Source organism: Protopterus annectens, chromosome 6.part1, assembly GCF_019279795.1.
Source record: "Protopterus annectens isolate FY-2018-M chromosome 6.part1, PAN1.0, whole genome shotgun sequence".
Classification (NCBI taxonomy): domain Eukaryota; kingdom Metazoa; phylum Chordata; order Ceratodontiformes; family Protopteridae; genus Protopterus; species Protopterus annectens.
The window spans coordinates 195,466,680-195,484,702 of NC_056738.1; the positions used below are offsets into that span (position 1 = coordinate 195,466,680).

An 18,023-nucleotide genomic window follows, 5' to 3' on the forward strand; every position below is an offset into this window, starting at 1 on the left:
TGAACTTGTAGTCAAGCATAACTGCCACCCATAAGTCCAAGGTAAACATTACAGCATGCCAGTCTAGATAACACCAGATCATATAGCACAATTGATAAATCAGATGATGGACTCAAATGTGTGATTCAAGAAATATTCTTGAGATGAAAATAAACGGTCTTGCAATAGCTAACGATTTGACTTTAATGGTCAACCTGTTGTCAAAAAATATCCCCGGACATGAATATGCGAAACAAATTCCAGTCTACCCCCCCTCCATGTATGATAAGGGGAGGAAGGCCAGGAAGATATGATGGATAGAAATTGGCATGAAGTATTATCTCCTCAACTTTAGCAAATCTGAGCTTTGGTTGCCATTATGCCATCTATTGAAAGATGTACTCCCCACTGTCTACAACCATAATAAACTCTAGGGAAAAGAAAAGACTGGGCAGAATATTATCAATGTAAAATGGTGTGCACTGATGTGGTTACATTTCAGCTTACTGATTTTACTTAAACTTATAATTGTATACTGTTACTGTTTAATGTCTGTCTGCATTGCTCACTGTATTGTATCTACATTGCTATCATTATCATACCTAATGGTTGATGCCATTGTCTTTACCTTTTGGCTTGGTTTGTTGGCTGAAAAGGTTTCTGAACCAGTCCACATACTCAATTATCAAACTATAAATGCATAAAATAATAAAAACATCTACAGCTCTTTCTTTCTAAGGTTTAGGGTCTATATTATGTTATCCAAAAGGCATTCCACTGAATGCCTTTTCATTGACCCGTATACAGCAAACTGCCTGTTATGTGAATGGCCTATTCAGCAATTTTTTTTTTTCCTAGGGAAAAAAAAAAATTGCCTGGCCATCATCGTGAATTTGCCCTTCACCACTGTAGTGCAATCTCAGAGTTGGTATATTTAGTTAGGGTGTGTATGGGGGGCATAGCCCCCCACATTGACATGTTTGCAGTGATGTTTCATTTCTCATCGAGACAATGATTTTCTTCCCTGGGGAATCGCTGAATTAGCCATTCGCTTAACTGGGGGTTCACTGTTTAGGGTTCGATGAAAAGGCATTCAGTGGAATTCCTTTTCGATAACATAATATAGTCTTGTGGCATTATATACACTGAAAAAATGTGGCAAGATATAGCCCTGTGGAACTCCATATCATGCTGGGAAACAGTTAAGTCCAGAAACCAACTATTAGTTATGGTATGGTACTGAATATGTAACCCACTAAAGAATGGGACAAATCAAAGCACAGTAAATATACCTGGTTCCCAGTGTCAAATGTCACCAACACAGCAAGGAAAGCCTAGATGAAATATAACTGATTATCTCTTGTCTTCATCAAATAATTTACAACCAGAATAAGAGAAGTTTCATTGAAGTGCTTAAGTCTAAAAGTATAGTGAAACAGACCACTGTGGTCATGAAATGTTAAACAAGAATACATCCAAGTAAATACTGCATTCTCAATAACCTTATCTATACAAGGACGATTAAAGACCAGACAGTAATGTTCCATTATGTTTGGGTCAGATGATGTTTTTTTAGAGACTTGGGGGTTATTAACATTGATTGTCCTTGCTTTTGAGGCCTGAGTCATGACTGAAAAGGGTCTTTAGACCAGTTCAATACCTGATTAACAAAAGTACAATAAATGAAAAAAGGAAATAAACCCAGACTGCTCACTGGAAGTCTTGATAGCAAAACTAAATTGTCACCTTCTGCAGGAACATTGACAGGAAGTATGATAGCAATGCAAAGAGTTTTTTTTTAACATTTCATCAGGATACTTAAAATTAGAATTTTATTTGTAGTATACCTGCTTGACCTAATGAAGTTGGAAAACTCTGTCTTCAGTGAGGATCAGATAATCTAGAAAATAATTTGCCCAGTGATTTAAGGTTAGATTTTACTAAGTTTATGGATCATGGTCCAGCTCATAGTCAGTTACAGCAATGAAAAATCAGACACATTTGTAGTGCACCACTGGTGAATCAAGGAAGACTGTCTGATCTTGGCAGCCTTGCCTGCAAAGAGGCATTCCACTTCCTCACACTGGGAGGAAGACAAATGCGGTCTACTAGCAAGATATATAATAGCATGTCCACCACAGAGAGAAATACAAATGGATGAGCCAGTTTTACTGTGGCAGGAATCTCATTATACAGAAAAATGATACCTTTTTTGTTTGCAATTTCCTTTTTGATATGTTCACCAACAAGCATGCAGACTAAATTTTTTCTCCAAAAGACTAGCCTTTCACCATCTTTGCTTCAATAACTTCCCTGGTCTCTGCATTGTATGGAGCTCAAAATTAAACCATTGCTCATGTTGAGTGCCAGGTGTAGGATGCCAACAAGCTGGGATGACAGTATCCACAACACCAGCTACAACTATACTATACTATAAATTGCAGTCACTGCCTCTGGATCATCAACAATGACACCTTATTGGAGCATATCCATTGTTGGAGGCAATGCCTTACTTTTGATAATCCACAGATTTGTAGAGCAGGTAGGTCTGTGCTAGGTGTCAAAACCAGTGGGATCTCAGGCTTGAAGTATACCTGTCCATGGCTAGACCATTAGACCAGCTCCACAACCAGGCCACTAACAAGTCTCCTGCTTTGTGGCTGGCAGTGGTAATTACTTTTGTGAAGCCAAACTCTATACAGTGAAAGTTCTATGACAGTTTCATTTACTTGCACTATCCTAAGCATTTACGCTGCCCAAGATTTAATTTGCCATTTTACAAATAATGATGGTAAGATAACCAGATGAAAACACTGTTCAACTTAAAAGAGTTCACCAATTGGTTGAAACTTGGTCTTGAAAGTTGCATGCTAATGGCTAATTTCTCTTACCCCTGAGATACAGAGATTCCCAGATTTAACTATATTTTGAATGGATCTTCAGGCATGCAGCCTTCTGCACATGGACTGTGGGCAGCATTGTCCCAAGGAAAAAAAATCCTTAAAAAGATTACATTTTAAGTTTGATTCGGAGAACAGTACCTTCAGGGTACTTGGTTTACTTGATCACAGCTATTTCCACATAGTAACTTATAACTGGTAGTGGTTCTTTGATGACTGCACTGATTAAAGACAACAATAACAAAAATATGAATTCTTACTTTTATTTTTAAATAGGATTAAAGAATGTGCAGCAGTCCTCATTTATTTTATCCGAGTAACAATGATTTTCAACAGCAATCTTTACAAGAATGAAGTCTGGTATGCAATAACCTGCTGTTGAATTAACGTGGCAAATAAACCATTGTAACAACATTTCATCTTATCTGTTTATATCAGATATAAAAGTGTTGGTTTAAAAAGAAAATGTTCAGACCATGCAAGTTAGGCCTTTGAGATAATGCTCATATATTTCATAATGCAGGAAAAAATGTGGACAACAATTCAGGGCTCCTGTTTCATCACATAAACTGTTACCTTCTCCAGGAACAGTGACAGGAAATATGACAGCAATGCAAAGAGTTTTTTAACATTTCATCATGCTTCTTAAAAATGGAATTTTATTTATAGTATACTGCCTTGACATTAAAACATTGGGTGGCAACTGTATCAGGAGTATTAAGTACAAGTCTGTACACAAACAAGCTTTTTTCATAGACATTTTTGGTGGTGTGACCATTTTAATACAAAGTGGCGTGTGTGTGTGCACATGCTTGTGTGCGTATGTGTACATGTTCATAAGAGCTCAGTCATTTTTTCGTTGTTTTTAACATGCAGTGATTACAGATGCCCTTTAGAGCTACATTGAGAGTGTATGTGCATATGACTGTATGTGTGCACTTGCATACCCTCAATTGAGCTTACTTGTGCAAATGTTTTTGTGTATGTATGCTTGTGCTTGTATAAGCTCAGCTGTGTTTTTTTTCTACAGATACCTTGCAGAGTTTTAAAATACTGCTTGTCATCTGTGTATGTTTGCATACGTGATACACTCATATGTGATCATGTCAGCTCACCTGTGCATTGATTTTGAGTTTATGTTTACTAGTGATTGGATATCCTGTAGAGTGTTATTACATGTAACTTGTACATGTGGGTATGTACTCAAGTGAGCTCATTTGTGCATGTTACTATGTTTGTATTTAATGTGTACTAGTTATAGATTACTAAAGGTATCATGTAAGCATCTGGATTTGTTATATGCCCATACAAAATCATCTGTGCATGGTTTGTGTTTAAAGAAGGCTAATTATACATGTCCTGCTGAGCGTTTGTATACAGTTCTGTGAGCTCCCTGGTGCCTATGTTTTGTCTTTGTATTTAATGTGTACTAGTAAATATCCTGTAGAGTGTTAAGTTGCTATATTTAGTGTGTGCTTGTATATACTTGTGTGTGCTCACTTGTGCATATGGTTTCCTGTTTAATTATAGATTTCCTGTAGAATGTTAAGTTACTGTGTGTGTGTGTGTGTGTGTGTGTGTGTTTATATATGCACTAGCATGGGCTCACTTGTATATCTGTGTTTAATCTGTACTAAATATAGATGTCTTACAGAAAGTTAACTTAGTAAGTTTTAGCTTCCGATACATTTACAGACTTAGGCTCCCCTGGTAAGTATCAGTGGAGGTGCTTACAATTTGTTTCAAGTTTATGACACTTGAAAATTTCATTTTTACAAATTGTATAACATTATGAAACTAGCACAATCACTGTGTAACTTGTTATGCCCCGTAGAGATTTTGATGGATTTTATTTTCAGCAATGTTGTTTCGTCTGGCTTTTGAATGAGAATTATATAATGATCAAGTAGTAGACATATGAATATTTATATCAGTATTTAGTAATTGTTGAAGTGTACATTAAAATGCAATACTTTTGCCACGATACTCACCTCTTGAGAAAATTGCCTCTTCAATAATGTAGAATATGCTACAATTTTTTATTAAAGAAATTAACCTCTAATACAGAGTAAACTCCAGAGAACAACAATGATTTAGTCAGTTTTGTTTCATTTGGAAAGTAGGGTGATACTCATAGTCCTACACTGTACAAGTGTGCAAGGTGAGTGTGTGCATAGTACTGCTTCGCCAATATGATAATATAGCAGTCGTGAACTAGTAGCATTGTTATTTGTATATGTGCAGCCAAAGAACTATCCAAGCAATGATAAAAGCATGTAAATTACACTAAGAAGTCAACTTGTGAACATGTGTACATATTACAGTTGTGCAGCTGTATTTTTTATGTTTCCAGTGTCTTTAAGTTTCTGAAATTCACTTGTTAGATCTACTTTGTGTTGATATCATGAGACTTACTTACTTATTTATTTATTGCATTTGTTTACTGGGCAAGTCCACTGGGCCTGAAATGAGCCCATTTTCAGCGGAGGCCCGGGGAGCAAAGCTCCACATTTAATTACACACACAGAAAAATTATACACAAATAATACAGAGTATATAAGGCAGTTGTACCACATTAAAATAAAGTAATACCACATAGAATAATTTGATAATAACATTGAATAAATTGACAACAGTGAAGAACTGGTTACATTCATGGTGTGAGTGTAGGAATAGAAGTTTTAAATATTAAGTAAGATTATTAGCAGAGAGAGAAAACTTGGCTTAAAGGGTAAAAGAAGGAGGCAGAAGGCTTAAAGAAGAGCTAGTGCAGGCTAAAGTAAGGGCAGAATGAGTTGGTTGGATAGAAAGAAGGGGAAGATGGACTAGTTATGAGTGAAGAAGAGTAAGGATTCTAAGAGGGAGGTAAGTTTTGGGGTTGTCAGTAGGGGTGCAGGTGCAAATCCAATGTGAAGAGAGATGAAGTTTAAGGGTTTTTTAAAAGGCAGTCCGATTACTGATAGCTCTGAGTGAAGAAGGGAGATTATTCCATAGCTTGGAGACAGTAAAAGAATACAGCATTTGGTCAGCTGAGAGCTTAGGTTTACCGATGTTTAATAGCATTTTATTTTCTGAACTAAGGTGTTGATTAGGATGGTACATGGTCAGAATGCAGGAGAGGGATGGGCAGGCTGCTGGGTAGTAAATAGGTTTATGGGCAACAGTTAGTTGTAGGTATGTATAGGGCAGCTGCAGTGGTGCAGCGGTTAGCGTTGCCACATCACAGCAAGAGGTTCTCCTGTTCGATCCACGGCTGGGGTGGCTTCTATGCGGAGTCTGCATGTCCTCCCTGTGGTCGTATTGGTTTCTCCCGGGTGCTCTGGTTTCCTCCCACATCCCAAAGACATGCTGTAGGTGGACTGGACTCTCTAAATTGCCCAAGGTGTGAGTGCGTTCGTGTGTGTGTGTGTGTGTGTGTGTGCCTTCTGTGGAAGGTTGGACGCCGGGCTGGCAACTTGACACTGTAAAACTCCACTGCCAATCATGAGCACACAGGTGATCCGCTGTAGAGGCCCCTAACCAGGAAAAGCCAAAAAAAAAAGTTAGTTGTAGGTATGTGAGATGATAGGAGAATTCGAGCCAGCACTGAATATTGGTAAGGATGGGGGCACTGTACAAGAGGGTTGGAAGCAGGAATGATGAGGCAAGGGCCTTTTTTGCAGAGAAGCTAAGAAAATTGTTGTGCCTATAAAGGGCTCCTAGTTTTTGATGGTTTTTTTTGATGTTCTTATGGATATGAAGGTCAAAGGTTAAGTTGTTGTCAATGATTACACCAAGCAATTTGGTACTGAGAACGACTTCAATGATAGTATTATTTTGGGAATGAACAGAGAATTCAGACTGGTCAACTGGGCTGTTTTTTTGGGAGGTAAACATTGAGAGTTTGGTTTTATTGGGGTTAAGGGCGAGATGGTTTTGTGACATCCAGGATTCAATTGAGTTAAAAGCTTCTTGGGTAATTTGCTGTAGTACAGAGGCAGATTTAGAAGAGCAGATAACAGTAGTGTGTACTGGATAACAGCACTGTGGGTGAGAGTAGTGTGGAAGTCATTGATGAATATACTAAATAAAAGAGGACCCAATATAGAACCCTGTGGTACCCCTGTATTAGTACTGATGAAAGGGGAGGATCAGTGCTGCCAAATAGTAGATTGTAGCCTGTTACTGAAATAGTTAGAAAACCAATGAAGGGTGGAGGGAGAGATGACGAGGTTAGAGTTTAGTAAGCAGAAAGGAGCGGTGAAACTGTGTCAAATGCTTTTGTAAATCCAGAAAGATTGCGGAGACTATGGATCCAGCATCCTGAGCTCTATCAACTGTGTTCAGGAAGGAAATGAGGGCGGTGTTTATACTATGTCCTGGCCTAAAGCCATGTTGAGTGGAGGAAAGGAGTTGGTGTTTAACCAGGTGACTAAGGAGTTGAATGTGAATGCACTTAAAGTATTTTTGAGATGGGGGAGAGAATGGTGATAGGCCGGAAGTTTGAGATGACAGAGTTATTGCCACCTTTATGAAGTGGGAGAACATATGCCTTTTTCCAGATATCAGGTATACATGATTCCTGAATGGACTTATTGATGGGAATGCTGATGAGATAAGCTATGGAGGAGGAGGCTGATAATTGTAAGAATTCAGCAAGTATGGTATCTGGGCCATTGGCGCAAGGTTTTAGTTTATGAAGAAGTTTTTGAATGGTTGAGGTAGGTATGGGAGAGAGGGAGAAAGTGGTTACTGTAGTAGATGGAGTATGTACTATTATAGGGTTTAGTGGGTTTGTGTTGATAGGTGGGAAGGTGGTAGTAATGGTGTCAATGAAATAAGAGTTAAAAAGTGAGGCTAACTCGGTGGGTGTTTTTTCTGGGTTTGGGCATGGATTATGGTTAGTTCCGGGATGGAGTAATGAGTTGATTCCTCCCCAAAATGTCTTGGGGTTTTGATTATGTTGGTTTTGGAGGGTTTGGAAGTATTTTTTTATGTTTAAGTACTAATCATTTGACCTGAGTGCGAAGTTGTTTATATTGTGTGAGGTTGGAAAAAGTTTTGTTTTTTAGCCAGGCTTTCCAGGATTTATTCCTAGAGGACATAATTTGTTTTGTGGACTTGGCAAGCCAGTTAGCATGTTTTGTCTTGATGCTTTTTAGTTGGAGAGGGGGAAGACTATTTAGGATCCTAAGAAATGTGGAATTGAAGAATTCCACAACTTCATAAAGAGGGAGAGATTTTAGTTGATTCCAGTTAGTATTTTACAAAATGTTATTGAAGTTATTTGGGGAGAAGTGGGATAAATCTCGGGTGCATCTATATTGATGTTTTTTGGTAAGGAAGTGGGCTAACGTATTATGAACGCTGGTGAGTGGTCATTTATACTATCTGGGAGTGTACCCGAGGTGGAAATTTTGTTAGGGTCAGAAACCATGACCCAGTCCAGAATTAAACCTTTGCAATTCCTTTTGTCAGGTCTAGCAATATCAGAAATAAGCTGAGTACAGATGTGAAGGTTAATGTCTGAGGAGGGATTGATTGAGATGTCTAACCAGTTAATATTAATGTCACCAGGATGATTGTTTCTTTACTTATACTGTTGGTTGTCCAGGCAAGAATGTCTTTGAGAATGCGAATATTGTTGCCTGGGGGAATGTATATGACTATGATACAAAGGCTTTTATAATTATTTAGTTTTAAGAAGGTAATAAGTAACTCTGCGGTAGAAAATGGGGGGAATGGGCTTTGAATATGGAATCACTGTGAAGGTGCTTGGATATAATAAGGCGATGCCTCCGCATTTTTTATGGAGTCTATCTGTTCTAAGGCAGAAAGAGTTTGGGGGAAAAACCTCAGAGTCCTTTATAAATGGTTTGAGCCAAGTCTTGGTTATGACTGTAAAGTCTGGTTTATATTGACTTAGCCAGGCATGCAGAAGGGAAATTTTATTTCTTATACTTTGAATGTTGATGGTGGTGAAATGTAGGGATTTTGTGGAGTTGGGGACATTATAAGAGGAAGGAGAAGGGCCAGGGTTAGGGTGTATATCACCTCACTGGACTAGGATTAGATGAGATGGAGCTTTCTTTTTGGGGTCTCTAAAATAGATCTGGCCATAGTTACTAGGAAGATTATCCTGTGCAGAGAGGATCATCGGTTTCTTTTCTAAGCTTAAGTCAGTGGCATAGAGACTAGAGCAGATTGCAGAGTAGCTGGAGGGGGTGACACTGTAGACAGACGTTGTTGATGTGAGTTTGGGAGGTATACAAGTTGGGTGAAGGGATGAGAGTTTTAGAAGGAGAGAGAGATAAATAGTAAAAATAAGGAGAATGCTGTTGAATAGGAGGACTTTACTTAAAGAAGCCATGCATTCCTAATCTCAGTATCATTGGCTAAGAGTAAAACACTCTGCCAGCAGCCTTACTTTGCAGGTATCCATTGACAGACATCAGTTTATTCCATTTATAAACGTGGAAAGAGGGTGAATAGAAAAGTTGAAAAAAGGGAAAGAATAGACAACAGAAACAGTACCGTGAAAAAAGAGGTGTGCTGAAGGAGTAGAGACAGAAGGGTACTTTTTCATAGGGATAGACCAATTTTTCTGAAAAATATATAAGGGAAGGGGGAGGATAAAGGTAAGGAAATCTATGACAGTTAGGGAAGAGATAAAGGTTTTGAAAGACACATAAATAGATGAGAGACAATGGTAGTAGATCACAACATAAGATGGGTTCTCAAAGTCATGGGAAGACAGAGAAACAGAGGATAGACTACTGTTGAAGGGAGAGGAACTGTGGAAATGTACAAGTTGAGGGTAAGGAACAACTGGGTGGGTGAACAGATGATGGGGAATGGAGGTACAGAATTGTCACAACTATCATACTGGCCTGATGACCCTCATACAGAGCCCTGCCCAGGGGTCCCTGGATGTGCAGACCCTGATGCTGAGATGATAGCATATAGCTGCTCAATGACTAAAGCCTGCTACTCCAAGTCTTGCATTCATTACTGGATATGTTCATATGGGCCTCATCGCTTCAGCATAGTTCTCTCAACAGCAGTCTCCACCACTACACCCTAGGCTGCTGGCAGGAGAGGAGTCTTCACTTCCAACTGATAAGTAGCTAAGGTTCCCCAGGTTCTTCATGATTGGCAGAGGAAGACAAAATGGGGGAAAACATTCATTAACAAAATGCAATTGTTTAATTATATGAAATTTAGAAACTTAATGAAGGATGGATGAAACATGTATGGGGTTGGGGGAACAGCCTCACCACCATCCTGTGACAGAGGCAGTGGTTCATATTGACCTCTTCCCATTCTGCAAAAAAAAAGGTAAAAGAAAAAGGGCATCATTAGCAAGAATTGCCATTGCTGCTTTATTACAAAGAACAACATTGTACTATTTCATTTCCTGTGCCGTTAGGTCCTGTCAGGGACTTGCTATTTGCTGTGTCTAAAAACTGTAAACAATATCAGCCTACAGCAACTGGTAGGAATATCTACCTATTCAGATTGTCTGTCAGTGATGGTTCCCCCTACCCAAGTTAATATTCTTCAATGGGTTATTCACCATCTCCAGTACTTTAATTGTTCTAAACATATTACACAGGTCAAAGTTGTACAATGCTAGAAAATTTTCAGTATGTTGATAACTTTTTCATTTTAATGCTTTTTTTAATTACAAGAAAAGTACATATAACTGCACCTTAAAGCTATTGTATACTGACTGCTACTGCTGTCCACAGAGTTGGTTCTGCATAACACTTTACATAGCATGGTGTAAATTTGGCAGTACAGCAGAAGTAATTACTTCTAAGTATGGAATTTGTACAGAATTGCATTACTGAAAGTCTAGTAAAGAAATGCTTAATAATTTACTCTGGAATCCAGTCCTGACCTTATGCCACCCATTGTGCCAGCACTGCAGATCACTGTACCTGGGGTAACACTGCTCATCAGTACATGGAATTCTGTTCAATGATGGCAACATACCTACCAAGTCTGTCCAAACATCAAGCCATTTAAAGGCATTCCATCTGCAGCGTGCAGCCTTTTCCTGCAGAAGGTACAGTATAGATATAGAATAGTTACCCTCTTAGCATACCAGCCTGGGGCTCTTCCCTAAACCCTAACACAAGACACTGTTCCCTGTCAGACTCAAAAAGCAAGAAGACAGCTATGAATGTGAGACTCCTAGAGTGTGAATCATATCCAAAGCAATGACCTCAAGGGTCTATCCTAGGGCCTTTACTTTTTAATATCTTTACTAATCAGCTCTATACCTCCTGTCCTCAGTCATCTTTAGTACAATACGCAGATGACTCTACAGTCATCACCATAGCCAACTCTCCCTCTAAGCTCTTCTCAGCTATTCAGGCATCTTTTAACTTAGTCGAAACATGGCTCTATAAACAACCAGCTCATCCTTAACTCTAAAATAACAAAGCTGTTACTCTTCTCACCTAAAAAATTCAACAATATTAAACCCTTCTTCTCCATACAGTCCCTTAATAACACTCCCATTCAGGTAGAATCTAGCACTAAGCTCTTAGGTGTAACCATAGATGATCAGCTTAAATATGACTTGCATGTTAATAACTGTATCAAAAAGACTCATTCAAAACTAGGGCTCCTTTATTGTAACAAGAAATTCCTTACCTCTGAAGCCAAGATTACTCTCTCTCTTGCTTACCTTCTACTCAGTCTAACGTACAACTCTCAAATTCTCACAAATCTTAACTTAACACTCCTAACCAAACTCGAATCTACCTACAATAAGGTAGCTCGATTTGCTGCCCAACAAACCTACAAATCTCATCACTGTCTCTCTCTAAAACACCTAAACTGGCTTGAATTACCCCACCAGCTTCTTCTCTCTCAGCTCCAGATCATCCACTCAGCCCTATACCAGCCTTCCTACCGCCTGGCACTATCCCCTCTCATCTCCCATTATTCTCCCTCCCGACCTGTCCAAAGTTCTACCAAGACATACTACAAATCTACAAACCCAAGTCTGAATTTGGGCGTAACACGCACAGCTATCACCCCACTTTTGCCTGGAATAGGCTCCCACTAGAAATCAGGACCCTTACACATCCTAAACAATTTAAGACAGCCACCAAAGAGCACTTTAAAAGTCACTGGTCCTGCCACTGCACACTCCCTCTTTAAACATCCCCTACTTCCCATACCTTAATCTACTTTCTGTCCTTAACTCACTCTTCTCACTAACTAGCTCTCTCTAATCTTCCTTGACTACTCTTGCCACTGTCTTCTAGAACCTATTAAGCAAATCGCCTCAGCGAAACATTCTCTTGTAATTGTCTTGCCTTCATGCAAATACATTATGATAAAATTGGGTTTTTTGTAACTACTTACCCCCAAAACTATCTTCATTAAAGGACATATGTATTTTTATATTTCTTGAAAAAGCTTTGCTATACTCCTGATTATTGACACTGTATAACATTGTATTGCTACTTAATGCCTTGTAATAATCCTGTAACATTGCTGTTTAATGCTAATTCATAATGAAAATTCTATAATATGATGGAGCTTTTCTCCCCGGGCCTCTGATAAAAAGGGCTCTTCAGCTCAGTCGGACAAACCTGGTCAATAAACGTAAAATAAATAAAAATAATAAAAATAAGCAGCAGCATAAAACTGAACTCTCAAACTCATGTTCATTTGAAGTTGCGTAAAACAATAGCTACATTTGCAATGAGTGCAATAATGTGATTCATACAGCAATGTGCTTAAAAGCCTAAATTAGTTAACAACTTTGTAAATTTACTAAACTTTGCTGAAGTATTGTGAGTGTTGCCATTTTGTGTGTCAATGCTTACTGCAAAGTAAGCTGAAAGGTATGAAAGGGTGAACAAAGTCAGAAAGTTTCAATATACTAAGGACAGGGCAGGAAACACTTCCATGGTACTGGTAAGAGAGAATTTCATTACTATTACTGGCAACTCAAAAAAGTATTTATTGACATTTGTTAACTGGGTTTGTCCAACTGGGCTTGTGGCCCATTTTCTGTGGAGACCCAAGGAGAAAAGCTCCAGTAGTACATTTTAAAACAAGTACAATTTTAAACAATACTGATATAATAGCAGTTATAACAAAATGACTCACATATGTTGGGTTACATGCATAAAGTTAAAGTTGCATTAAAAAGAAGCTAAGAAACAATGTTACACTGATATAGTTCAATAGGTCAACAATGAACATTTTTTGTTTGTATAAAATTATGCAAATGCATAGTAGACATATCGGGGAGAGAGATGTAATGAGGTACTAAGTATGGTTCTTTTGAGGGTACATAAAGGGAAGGAAGACTAGGTAGGGTGATGGCAGGGGCAGGTTCTGGAATTGAGAAAATAAGCTTTTAGTTCATTTTTAAAGTGTGAGGTGTGGGAGATTGAACGTAATTCAAGGGGAAGTTTGTTCCAAGCATGGGCAAGGGAGTGTTTGTACAGTAGTTTGCCTACTGACCTTTTTGGGTGGTAGATATCAAGTAATTGTTGGTTAGAAGTACGGAGGGTCCGGGATGGGATGTAGATGGAGACTAAGGAAGATAGAGATGGACAGAAGGAAGGTTTATAGAGAATAGAGTGTAGCATATGAAACTGATAAGATAGCAGAAACTGGGGAAGTTCAAGCCATTGAAGAGAGTTTAAAGAAATGCAGTGATGTGAGTTGTATGGGGAGTTAGTAATGAATCTGGCTATTTTATGGTAAGTCTGTTGGAGTTTGTTTAGAGTTGAAGCCTGGATACTGGCAAGAACTGGGGCGGCGTACAAGAGGGAGGGAAGGAGGAGTGCTTGGCCCAGGCCAAGTCTAGATTCAGGGGTTAAGAATTTTTTGTTCCGATATAGCAGTCCTAGTTTCTGGTTTGTTTTTTTTATACATTGGAGTATGTGTAGGTTGAACTTGAGTTCGTTATCGATAATGACCCCTAGGAGTTTTGTGTGGGTGTTAGGTTGGATAGTTGTATTGTTAGAAGATGTGATAAAAAAGGAGGTTTTGCGATGAGAAAGAGAACGGGGAAGGAAAAGTGGGAGTTTGGTCTTTTTGGGATTTAGAATCAATAGGTTGTGAGAGAGCCATTGTTCAGCGGATTGTAGGGCCTGTTGGGTCAGGGAGTGTAGTTCAGGAATATTATTTGAGATGGATATGTGTGGAGTCGTCGGCATACTGAATAAGGGAGGATTCTTTGCATGAGGTGTAAAGATCATTGTTGAAGATGTTAAACAAAAGGGGTCCCAAGATGGAGCCTTGGGTAACACCAGTGGAGATGGGAAGGAAAAGTGAGGAGGATGAGAGCCATTTGACAGATTGTTCCCTGCCAGATGGGTAACTATTAAACCAGGCAAGTGCAGAGGGGGATAAGTGGAGATTTGCGAGTTTGGATAGTAGTAGAGGATGAGAGACAATACCGAAGGCTTTGAAGAGATCTAGGAAGAGACAGGAAATGAGTTTATTGTTGTCTAGGGCCTCAGCAATGATATGAGTGAAGGACAGGAGGGCAGTGGTGGTGCTGTGGTGAGGATGAAATCCATGCTGGGTAGCGGTAAGTAAGTGGTGTGTGAGGAGGTGATGCGGTGAGTGAATACATTTTTCTAATATCTTGGAGAGGGGGGAAAGAATGGCAATGGCTCGGTAGTTTGAGGGATCAGTGGAGTTTCCACCTTTATGAAGAGGGATAGTGAAGAAAGATTTCCAAAGGGTGGGGACAGTAGATTCCAGAATATATTGATTAATTAGTATAGATATAGGATAGGCAATAGAGTCAGCAGCAAGTTTGAGGAATGTAGGAGATAGATTGTCAGTAGAAGGAGGGCAAGGGTTTAGCTCGAGTAGTAGACATTTGATGTAAGTAATGAGAATTGGCTCAAAAGAAAACAAAGTTGTGTTAGTGGAACTTGGAGAGGTGGGTGTCGAAGTAGAGTTTAGCTTAGAGGTTACCAGATTTTGGATGGAAGAGATAAAGTGTTTATTCAGGAGGGTAGCTGTTTCCTGAGAGGAAGAGTTAGGGTATGGGAAGGGATTAGAGGGCTTTCCAGGATACAGGATGTTGTTGAGAGTTGACCAAACAATCAAATAATAAGCAAATTCTGGCAAAGCACCTTGTAAGTTTTTAATTTTAAACCACATGCTGCAGTTAACATTTTTCATATTTGTCAGTGCTACTGCCACCCAGAAATAACAATGCATAGCACCATTTTGCATAGATATTATTGAATGCCATAAAGTAAGACATCAAGAATCTTGAAAGCCACAGACCTATGCCTCACGCAATCTATACCATGCAGCATTACAATCATACATATCCTTATGTACAGCGTGCACACACACACACACAAACACAAACAATCAGGAATTCAGACATACATAAGTTCACTGAAAAAACACACTTGTACTTTTGAGTAATAAGATGCAGTGTTTGGCATGTCATGTCAGTTGGTATTCAGTATCTGTGTTACTTGTGAGGACAAAAGTATGGAATTATGGATCTGTTTTTATTCTTGTTGGTACAAATGATGTCACCCACAAGGATTCTCTGACTGTTAGTAGGGAACTGACAGACCTCTTAGACAGAATAGCTTGTACTGCTGTTAGGACCTATTTTTCACAAATCTCCTATAGAAAGGATAGTCAGGTCACTGTGAATGAAAAGATTTTTTGGGTAAATACCTACATGGAAAAAAATGTCCCGTTTTAAAAAATGGAAATGTGTAGAGCATCCAAGCCTAGTTTTGGAGACACATGTTTTGACAGGATGGTGTGCATTTGTCAAGATTAGGGAAGAAAATCTTTGCAGCAGATATTTTGCAGTATTTGACAAACACTAGGCAGGATTTTTGCCAGGTCAAAAATTTAACAGTTCACAGATAGCAAAATTTGATACATCTCTGATAGTTGTTAATGCTAGGAGCATTAATAATAACTTTTTTATTGGAAAATTTGCTACGTTCCTACAAGATTGATGTTATTGTTTGTGAAACATGGTTAAAGAACAATGATTGGAAACCAGTTTTGTCAGGCAAATGCACACCATCCTGTCAAAAAGTGTGTGCCCAAAACTAGGGTATAAATGTTTTTACTGTAACAGACATTCTAACAAAAAATCAGGTGGAGGTGTTATGATAGTTAAAGATAGCTATGAGACCTGTGATTATTACATGTTCAGTGATAATACCAATACTATAGACTGTGTAAATGTGACAATAAAGACAACCCTAGAACACATAATTGTTGGAGTGTATAGACCACCAAAGTCAAGTGTAGATGACCTAGAGGAAATCATACATTTCTTGTATGAAACACAGGAGGGGAGAATAATATTAGTTGGGGACTTAAATTTACCAGAAACAGACTGGAATGATATTGATTCAACAGCATTAGTAGGGAAATTATTCACAGCTTACATTCAGGAACAATTACTTCAGATTGTAAAAAACCTGCCAGGAGACAGAACATACTAGACATTGTTTGTGTTCCCAAAGAAATTACTGTAACTTCAAGTCAAGTTTTACTACCATTTATGTGCAGTGATCATGGGGGTTATAAAGGTTAATCTGTTGCTAGATAATTCTGCCAAATTGAAATCTAAGCCAATGCACAGAAGGTTAATTATAGATTCTAAAAAGCAAAATAATCACTATGTAAAACTAAATGGAGTGAGGCGTTCAGTGGAAACACTGTGGGTTGGAATGTGGAAAGTTTTGAAAGAGAAATTGTTTGAGTGCAAAAAAATCAAAAAAAAAATGTTTAACATCAGGATTCTAGGCATACAACATCAGGGGATATATTTCCACAAGAACAAGATATCTGATTAAGGTGAGAGATAAAAATATAAGAAATGGAAGAGAGGTCAAACTGCAACTTTGAAAACTGAAATAAACAAGCTGGACAAATAGATTAAGCATAGTGTGAGACAAGATCAAGAACATTTTGAAGAAAATGTATATAAAGATATGGAGCATAATAGGAAACCTTTTTATAGACACACAAAATATGGAAGGAGTAAGACACAAATTGATAAACTGTGTGCAGATTCTAAAATGTATTCTCAGACACAGCAGATTATAGATATATTTACAAAATCTTATGCAAAACAGTTTGGGTCCACAAAAGGGGTGATAAGTTGTCCGAGTGACATCCAGGTAACTCCAGACACTGGAATCAAATTAGATAATATTGAAAAAGAACTGCGCAAACTGGATCCAAACAAAGCACATGGAGGAGACGGAATTAGTAACAATGACCTGAGAACACTTCAGCAAGAACTTACAGGATCATTATATCTATAATTCAATAGGTCATATAAATGTGGGGAGATACCTCAAAATTGGAGACATGCGCTAATTAAACCTGTCTTTAAGGGAAAGGGAAGTAGGACAAACCCAGCATCATACAGACCCTTAAGTCTACTTTCATGTTGTGGAAAAATAATGGAGACGGCAACATTGGGTAAGTTACTATCAAAACTGGATAGGTTGGGACTTGAAACTATATATCAGCATGCATATGTTGAAAACAAGATCTATTACCACCTGTAACATGATGTTCTATGACAATATAATAACAGCTACGAATGTTTGGGGTTATCAAAAAGTACTAGAGAATCATCAGAAAACCTACGTAAAAGATTCTATAGGAATGAGATGTGCACTAACTGGTTCTCTTACAGTGCAGCCAAAGCATGGAACAGACTACCAAATGCCATTAAAACAAGTACTAGTTTAGATATATTTAAGAACAGCCCGGGCACTTATTATGGGAACAAGTGTTTTGGTATATTGGCAAACTAGAAGGGCATTAATGCCCATGCTTGAAATATTTGTATGTATGTATGTAAAATGTCGAATCATTAGGGAGTGAGACACAAGAGAGAGAATATCACTGCTGAAAAGAACTATATTCTCATGGATGCCTTTAAGACATATGGAAAATGTCTGTCTGGAAAAGGGGGGTCCTAGATGCAGAGAGCAAGCTATGCTGTGGGACCACATACCGGCAGATATAATTGCCACTGGGGGAAGAGATCATATACTGAATGTATAGTGTAGGAAGAGAGATAATTAGATGGTGTCACATGCCCAAGATAAAAGAACTGCAAAATATAGACAGTGGTCCTTCCACTGTCCAGTCTGACAC

At 38.5% G+C, this 18,023-nt stretch overlaps 1 protein-coding gene across 1 annotated transcript in view; it reads right to left on the reverse strand.

The window, feature by feature from the left end:
• Positions 1–3,174: 3,174 nt before the first annotated feature.
• Positions 3,175–18,023, reverse strand: part of LOC122805470 — a 44,493-nt gene continuing 29,644 nt past the window's right edge. The window contains exons 2-3 of the mRNA XM_044075652.1: positions 10,136–10,182; positions 3,175–10,002 (exon numbers count right to left, since the gene is read on the reverse strand). Coding sequence (XP_043931587.1) covers positions 5,817–6,803 — 987 coding nt within the window. The 5' untranslated portion in view covers positions 6,804–10,002; positions 10,136–10,182 and the 3' untranslated portion in view covers positions 3,175–5,816. The remainder of the gene's footprint in view (positions 10,003–10,135; positions 10,183–18,023) is intronic.